Source organism: Oryctolagus cuniculus, chromosome 3 (genome assembly GCF_964237555.1).
Source record: "Oryctolagus cuniculus chromosome 3, mOryCun1.1, whole genome shotgun sequence".
NCBI lineage: Eukaryota > Metazoa > Chordata > Mammalia > Lagomorpha > Leporidae > Oryctolagus > Oryctolagus cuniculus.
This window is the reverse complement of record NC_091434.1, coordinates 29,867,415-29,876,492: the sequence shown is the minus strand read 5'-3', so window position 1 is coordinate 29,876,492 and position 9,078 is coordinate 29,867,415. Positions and strand designations below refer to the sequence as shown.

Here is a 9,078-nt window from a genome sequence, read left to right as displayed (position 1 = left end):
AGTATGAGTTTTGAGAAAGATGATTTGAAAAATAGGACTATCAACATGAATAGAACAATGGTTGCTCGGGTTTTGTCCCTATATTAAGAGGTAAAAATTGGCTTGATACTTTTTATTTTGGCTTATGAAAGGTTTATGCCATGTATACATGGTAGGTAATCAAATCAAACAACACAAGGTATATAGAAATAACTTTAATTAAAAAACTTACATAAAGATTATAATATATCAGATGTGACAAAGATTGTGAGTTTATTTGCCTGGACAACTTGTGTTTGTCTGGCTTTTGTTTTTTCTTAAAAAATAAATGCATAGTAAAACTACAAGCAAAAGTTTGTCAGTATTGAATTTGAATATTTTCTCCCTTTTAAGGGACCAGTATAATTTCTAATCCCTAACAATAACTTAGTGTCAAATCCAACAGACTAGGTTAAATGGCCAGAATTTTCAGTTATAAGGGTACTGTAACTTTAATAACCTTTTTTACATGACAAAGTGATTCATATAAATTGTCAACTTTCACATAGAAAACAAAAGTGGTATAATAGCTTCAAAAGGGATTTTCCTTAATGTACTCTTCAGTATCCAATATTGAAGGGATGTCCTTTGAAAAATTTTACTTCTCAATCTAGGAGGAAAGTAAGAATAGATGTTTATTTGAATAAACTATGGCAATGAATGACCAAATTAGCTAGAACTATAACAGTATTTCTAGATTAGCTAGAAACTAGTAATTCTAGCTACTTAGAAATACAACCATTTAAAAAATTTTGTACTGATAAGATTAACTTGTTGAGAATCTTAAATTGATATCTTCTCTTCAGGAGAACACAGTAGGTAAAACTTAAGTTGAGTTTTCAAAATTAATGTTTTAAAATGCACCAATATTTAACTCTAATTTGCTTTTCTTTATTAGGAGTAAACAAAGTAGCCTATGGTTAGTCCAACTGATAGCAGTGATTTTGAATAAATGAGTATTGTGTTATCTGATATAAAGATTTCCATAAATAACTTCTATGGTTACATTTTTTTTTTAAATGAGCTTCCTCTCCATAGTCAAGAGTTTTGGATATTTTTTATCAGTGGAAAACTGCTTTAAATATGAGCATATTACACCTTACATTTTATAGGGGGTAGTTCATACATGCACTTGCAAGTGGAGTGGGTCATTGCCAATGTAGTTTTAAAATTACGTGTGTGTGTATGTATGTATATATATCCTAAACACACATTTGAATATTCTAATATATTTATAATGCAAATTTAATGAACTGACATGTATAGAAAAATAATAGCTGTCATTTGATGCACATACTTGTGTGTGTGTGTTTGTATGCACATGTGGTATATAGTCTTAAAAATTACTCAGTAATATGATTTGCCATCAAATTGCAGTTGTTAGTATCCTGGTGCTTGTAATTTGTGTGATAAACACAAATGACTAGCACTTGTCTAGGGAAAAACTAGTTACTGCTGTGGTTCAAGAAGGAAAAAGAGACTTATCTTGCCTGTTTCATAAACAGCCTAAAAGGTTAATACATGCAGTACACGCTCTTATTCTGGAATTGTGACCAGAGAGGGTGAGGGATCTAGAACAAGCCTTTTTTTCTTCTGTCTTCCCTTCAGTTACATAGTTTTCTTAACCTGTTCGGTGTCACCTATTTTTCTTAACATTAATGAGTCCCAGGTCAAAAGTTTTGTACTCTTCCATTCCAACTGACTGCTTTTTTGGATGGTGGCCATTCTCTGCACTGGCACAGAAGAGTTCACTGTGCAGAGCTGTGCTTGACTTTTCTGTCTGATCCTTTTTTTCATCTTGGCATAATAAAGCTGCTGTGTCTTCATCTTTCAGTGGAAAAGCCCGTCGGTCCCACCACAGAGACTGAAAGGGGAAACATTCTCAGTTAAGTTTCAACTATTTTGTTTAAATTCATGTATTAAAAATCTACAAATATGAATTTTGTAGTAATCACTGTTCTTTTAGCACGCAAATGTACAAATTGTCATTTGGCCCTAATCTCAATTCAAAATGGAATGTCCTGAGAGTTTAATGTTTTGGGAATTAGTTTTTTTACTTTGCCTTTGCCAGAAAGGAGATGCTGCCACAGGGCAGTGGTCTTCATTTTTGGTCTAAAAACACTTTGAGAAAGCCACTTTAAAAGTGTTTTATAAGTGATCTACTTTAGTTTTTCATTTTCATCCCATTATTATACATGTCTATTGAGTTATTCTTTGAGCTTTCTGTAACTTGCCTACTAACTTCTATAGTCTCTACTCTCCATTCTAGATCTGGTTCTTTTTCATCATTTATTTATGAAGAGAGGTATACAAACTTTATGGATGCTGTGTAAGAGAACACACCCCTTGAGGTAGGAACTGGATCTATAGAGACAAGTAAAAATCTATAAGAAGAGGAATAGAAATAGCAGCTAGCATTTACTGTGTACTGGATGCTTTTCTCCATTAATCAGATTTGTTTTGTAATAACTTGGATAGCATTACCATTCCCTAATAAATGAGTATGTAGAAGTTCGTACTGACAAGTTACACCAGAAGGTAAATGATTGTAGTTAGTGATGGAACTAGAATGTTGGAACACAGATTCTCTGATTCCTACACGTCATTCTAGATGGAATTGTCTTACTGAATTTTTGTTTCTTGAGAGAGAGACAGAGTTCCTATCTGCTAGTTCACTCCCCATATACCTGCAATGGTTGGTTCAGAGCCAGGAGCCAGGAACTCAAGTCTGCTGTCCCACATGGGTGTCAGGAACCCAATGACTGGAACTGTTACTGCTGCCTCTCAGAGTGTGCCGGAAGCTAGAATTAGGAACTGTAGGCAGGACTTGAACCTGGCTTCTCCAGTGTAGGATGCAGGCATCCTAACCAGTAGGCTAAGTGCCCACTCCCTGTCTTAGTGAATTTGTTGTATAATGATGATAAATCACTTTCAGTAAGCAGTTTCTATAAACAAGTGGAGAAAAAGGTAAAAAGGAAATTTAATCCTGTATGTTATACTTACCTTGATTTCTTGACTTTCACTTAAAGAAGGTGAGCCATGTGCACAAAGATCATGATTCTCTGAAGAAAACTTCAGAGTACTTTCAGCAGGACATTGTTGACCACTATGAAAGTCACTGGGGTACTCTTTGAAAAGCAAGTCCTGTCCTTCAGTGTGCTTACTGAAAGCTCTAAGAAAAACAAGAAAATATGCAATTGTTTTTTTTATAAGGTCTTAACATTTTATGAAGCAGACTTACCAGTTTCAAGTTATTGTGACTTTTCTTTCAATAGTTCTGAGAAAAGTTTTAAAAATTCATCTGATGATCATGATATAATTTCCATATCTCAGAGGCTTAACTAGTACTTTATGAAATATTTACCAGATTATAATAGTGGTCTTTGTCTTATGATTTGGTTTGTTTTTGTTTTTCAGAATACAAGAAAGGGAAACTATGACCCTTAAAATTTTTTGAGTTCCTGGGAGATTGTATAATTATTATACTATCATTCATGAAGGACTCCATTTGCACTTTCTGTTTCTGGAAAGTTTTATCTCTGTAACGTGGAAAAGAGAATTCGAGAATCTCATCTATGTTAGGAGAACTCTTAGAACAAGGATCTAGAGTAAATCTGGATAGCTTGTGACTTAAATAGAAGTGCTTTTTAATGATACTAATGAAACAAGAGATGCCACTTAACTAAAGTTACTATCAGACTTCACCTTATCTTGGCTTTTGAGTTTGGCTGTATTAAAAATAATCAAATGTAGATACAAAATACCCAGGGATTCTGTGACATACCTAAGTACTAATTTTGTCTGAATTAAACCTCTTTCCTCAGAAGTCTGAGTTTTTAAAAAGTACAGAAAGTCTGTGGGAAAATGGAGTGAAAAGATGAGTTTAGGGGCCAATGTCTGGCTTGTTGGTTAAGACACCTCTTGAGATACCTGCATCCTATATTGTAGTACCTGGGTTTGTGTCCTGGTTCCACTCTGATTCTACAGTCATGTTATTTCACACCTTAGAAAGCAGCAGGTAATGCCAGAGTTAATTGTGTCCCTGACACCTGTGCAGGAGATCTGACTTTGGCCCAGACCCTTGACCATTGCAGGTATTTTGGGAGTAAACCAGCAGATTGGAGCTCTCTTTGTCTCTTTCTGCCTCTCAAGTATATAACAAATAATTTGAAAGAATGTTTATTTTGGGGCAAAGAATTTTTGAAATTTTTGCATAGCTTTTTTTTTTTTTTTTTTTTTTTTTTTTTTTTTTTTTTTAAGATTTATTTATTTGAAATCCAGAGAAGAGAGGGAGAGACAGAGATATCTTCAATCTATTGGTTCACTTCCGAATGGCCAAAACAGCTGGAGTTGGGCCAGGCCAAAACCCCAGAGCCTGGAATTCTATACAGGTTTCCAGTGTGGGTGGCAGAGGCATAGCTTTTTCATTTTTTTCATGAAATTTTTGAAGACCCCTCATTTTTTTGGGCTTGAGTTTTTAAACTTTTAAAAATTTAAAAAGATTTATGTTAAATAATGCATTTTTGAATTGTTTATGTTAAAATGGGTTACCCAAATTCTAACCTCCAATCTGTGGCCACTGTTATAGTAGATTGAAATGACCCACTCTATTAATATAACTTACATATTATTTGCTAGCTAAATATATTCTTGAAGCTGACCATGAATATTTGAAGGAATGGAGTAAATGTAATTAGCTTACATATACTTTGAATATTAATTGAAATTGAGTCTGTGCAGTGTGTATTTTTTGCTTATTTCATATGCCTTCCATGATTATGTATTTTAAATTTATAATACTTGCCTGCTGTTTCTTCTGTGCCACTTGCTTTGTTCCCAGAGTGACCACCTGGCTTGCTCTCTCTCTTCATATTTTTTGTGTCTTAGGGAGAAGACTTCATCAGAAAGATCTTCTATCTGGAATTAGAAATAAAAATTTTTGCTTTTATCAGAAACATTTTGAAATATGGGACAGGTTTCAAACAACTCATCTAGAGAACAATAGGAAGCAGTCTCTAAAATAAATACAATCTGTGTAAGTCAAGAGAACAAATGTTGGTCACTCAAATTCCTGAAAGCAGAGAGTCAGAAACTTCTTTTTCTAACTTTTTCTTTTGATTCATTTTTGAAGACTGGATTATAAGTGGTATTGATTGCTCATTATGGAGCACACACTGATCCAGGAACATGTTAATGTTAATGTCAAAGAAAAGGAAAACTGATTATTTGAGATAAATCATCATTAACTTAATGAATGACTTAACTGGAGTTGTAACCTGGATAACTATTATTTCTAGAGACCATCACTTTGGAAGTAGCTTGGTTATCACGTATTTTTTCCTTGAAATTGTTCTTATCAAAATTAATTTTACTCATTATAGTCTCTTACCTGCAGTTTTATAATCCAAAAATCTGAAAAAACAAGTTTTTCATAAGTCATTTGGTGACAGCCTGATATAGAATGGTGTGAGGCTGCCAACTGAGCATTTCATTTAATATTTGATGTTAAAAACTTATCAAGACCCTTCAGGTATCAAATGACATCTGTACCACATTCATTTTTATTTATTTGAAAGAGTTACAGAGAGAGGTAGAGACAGAGAGAGGGGTCCTCCATCTTCTGGCTCACTCCCCAGATGGCTGCAACAGCTGGAGCTGCGCTGATCTGAAGTTAGGAGCCAGGAGCTTCCTCTGGGTCCTCTACATGGGCGTAGGGGCCCAAGGACTTGGGCCATCTTCCACTGCTTTCCTAGGCCATAGCAGAGAGCTGGATTGGAAGATAAGCAGCCAGGACTAGAACCAGCACCCATATGGATGCCAGCACCTCGGGCCAGGGCTTTAACCCACTGTGCCACAGCACTGGCCCCATCCATTATTATTTTAATATTAATAATTAACCTAGTTTAAAAGCAAATTGACCCTAATATTTCGGAAATGGTGTTGTAAACTTGAATATTGAAATTTAGGCTCCTCATACAGAAAAATTAATACCAAGAGGGAAAGTAAATACTCAAATTTAGTATCTATAATCCATGTAAATGACACATTTTACTTCTTTTTTATTGATATATGTTTTTGCAGTAACTTTGCACAGAAACATTTTTCTATCTAGTACCTTTTTGAGAGAAATTAGTACCTTTTTTTTTTACAAAAGCAAAGAAGTCAGAAGTTACTTTAAAATGTCAGATTAAGCAAGCTTCATAATATATAATGTACAATTATCCCATTATAAAAGGCAACTTACCTCTTCACCTAGATTATATTCATCCAAAGGCTGAAGAACAACCATCCTCCAGCTGTTGAAGATAAAAACCAATTTATACACCTTTTATTATCTTAGCTAAGTGTAGCAGTTTTATTCTCTAAGCACAGCTAAGTGCATTCATGTTTTGGGACTTTCTAATCATTATAATTTAATACTTTGTTTTTGAAGAGAGAAAAATATTTGTATTAGTAGGAAAAAAGAGGAGTCATTACTTTGGCTTTACAGTGAACAGTCTCTTCTGCATAGCTGCATTTTATACATAGTAATCACGAACCGACTTGGAGCAAGTCAGAGGTATGCTGATAAGCTGGCTTACCAAAAGAAAGAAAAATAAAAAGGACCTGATTTGGATTTGTAATTTTACTAGGTTCTTTGGTGTAAAAATGCCTATCATGGCACATTTGAATTAACCAAAGTTTTAACTGGTGTACAGAACAACCACATGAACCAGTAGCTCCATTCTACCACCAAATCAAAAAACATCAGAACCACAAATGATAGTCTTAAGTATAAGATATCTAGGAGTTTTCTAGAGCAAGAATGAGGAATGTCCAGCCTGTGGGTTGGGTAAGACCCATGGAATCATTTGGTCTGGCCTTGCCAAGGCAACTGTAGGTGGAACTTGAAATTAAATAAATCTATAGCAGGCTCATTTTTAAGTTGATAATTTTGTGTGTTATATGATGTTATAAATACTCACATGGCCCTTGGCAGAGAAAAGGTTTCCTATCCTTGTTCTAGAGTATTAGCTTTCTTAATAAGTCAAAACAGTTTTGTAGTAAAAAGATAATTAGAATACAGATGGAGGCCGGCGCCGCGGCTCACTAGGCTAATCCTCCGCCTAGCGGCGCCGGCACACCGGGTTCTAGTCCCGGTAGGGGCGCCGGATTCTGTCCCGGTTGCCCCTCTTCCAGGCCAGCCCTCTGCTGTGGCCAGGGAGTGCAGTGGAGGATGGCCCAGGTGCTTGGGCCCTGCACCCTATGGGAGACCAGGAAAAGCACCTGGCTCCTGGCTCCTGCCATCGGATCAGCGCGGTGCGCCGGCCGCAGCGCGCCAACCGCGGCGGCCATTGGAGGGTGAACCAATGGCAAAGGAAGACCTTTCTCTCTGTCTCTCTCTCTCACTGTCCACTCTGCCTGTCAAAAAAAAAAAAAAAAAAAAAAAAAAAAAAAGAAAAAAAAGAAAAAAAAAAAAGAATACAGATGGATAGGAATTAACCGCAGTTGTCATGTACTTCATGTTTTTGTCCTAACATTTTCTCTGTAATTCCTGGTTCCACACTGATATTCTTTTCTTTTTTTAAAGATTTTATTTATTGGGGCTGGTGCTTTGGTGCAATGGTTTAAAGCCCTGGCATGCGGCACCACCATCCCGTATGGGCACTGGTTTGAGTCCTGGCTGCTCCACTTCCGATCCAGCTCTCTGCTATGGCCTGGGAAAGCAGTAGAAGATGACCCAAGTCCTTGGGCCCCTGCATCCGTGTGGGAGACCCGGAGGAAGTTCCTGGCTCCTGGCTTCGGATCGGCGCAGCTCTGGCCATTGTGGCCAACTGGGGAGTGAACCAGCAGATGGAAGACCTCTCGTCACTCTGCAACTCTTAGAAATAAATAAAATCTTTTTTTTTTTTTTAAAGATTTATTTATTTATTTGAAAGAGTTACACAGAGAGGAGAGGTAGGGGCCCAAGGACTTGGGCCATCTTCTACTGCTTTCCGAGGCCATAGCAGGGAGCTCGATCGGAAGTGGAGCAGCCAGGACTCGAACTGGCATCCATATGGGATGCAGGCACTGCAGGTGGCAGTTTCACCCACTGTGCCACAGCGTTGGCCCCTCCACACTGATATTCTTAGAAACTGTTTTCATGATTGTTTTTTGTTTGTTGGTTTGTTTGTTTTTTTTTGACAGGCAGAGTGGACAGAGAGAGAGAGAGAGAAAGGTCTTCCTTTTGCTGTCGGTTCATCCTCCAATGGCCGCCACGGCTGGTGCGCTGCGGCCGGCTCACCGCACTGATTGGATGGCAGGAGCCAGGTGCTTATCCTGGTCTCCCATGGGGTGCAGGGCCCAAGCACTTGGGCCATCCTCCACTGCACTCCCTGGCTACAGCAGAGAGCTGGCCTGGAAGAGGGGCAACCGGGACAGAATCTGGCGCCCCAACCGGGACTAGAACCTGGTGTGCCAGCGCCGCAAGGCGGAGGATTAGCCAAGTGAGCCAAGGCGCCGGCTGTTTTCATGATTTAAAAATATTGGCTTACTTCACTGCCAGTAAGAAGGCACTCTGTACACCCTGAATAATATTCAGGGACCCACAGTTTGGCTTTTTTTTTTTTTTTTTTTTTGCTTTCACTCTCTCTATTAACCTGTGCAAAATCTATCTAGCTAATAAACCTTGTATACCTGACTATATACCTTTGTTTAGGTATCCCTATGTAAATACCCTCTACATTCATCAATGTCTTCCCAGATTTTCCTACCTATCTTAGGAGTTTATTGGTAACTGCAAAAACACCAAAGTCTTTTTGTTGTCACACGTGTTACTGTCTAAGGGTATGAATACACCATGCATAGGTAATTCCTTTCTTCTCTGAACTCTTTAATTTTTGAGAAACTGAGCTGCCATTTGCTGGTTCAATCCTCAAATGCCTGCAACAGCCAGGGCTGGGCTTTACTGGGACCTGAGCTGGAGACCCAGAACTTGATCCAGGTCTCTCACTGTGTGTGGCAAGACCTAGTTACTTAAGTCATCACTGCTGCCTCCCAGGGTCTGCATTAGCAGGAAGCTGGAATCAGAAGTGAAGG

General features: G+C 37.8%; 1 protein-coding gene across 10 annotated transcripts in view; it reads right to left on the bottom strand.

Annotated features, from left to right (window-relative positions):
• Positions 1-179: 179 nt before the first annotated feature.
• The window catches only part of KANSL1L (KAT8 regulatory NSL complex subunit 1 like), a 158,647-nt gene continuing 149,748 nt past the window's right edge, over positions 180-9,078 (bottom strand). For 9 of the 10 annotated variants that reach the window (XM_008259094.4, XM_002712447.5, XM_008259095.4 and 6 more), the window contains 4 exons: positions 6,263-6,314; positions 4,823-4,935; positions 3,022-3,190; positions 180-1,882 (listed from right to left, as the gene is read on the bottom strand). In XM_008259094.4, coding sequence (XP_008257316.3) covers positions 1,655-1,882; positions 3,022-3,190; positions 4,823-4,935; positions 6,263-6,314 — 562 coding nt within the window. In that variant the 3' untranslated portion in view covers positions 180-1,654. The remainder of the gene's footprint in view (positions 1,883-3,021; positions 3,191-4,822; positions 4,936-6,262; positions 6,315-9,078) is intronic. The other variant, XR_011387126.1, reaches the window with a different exon arrangement.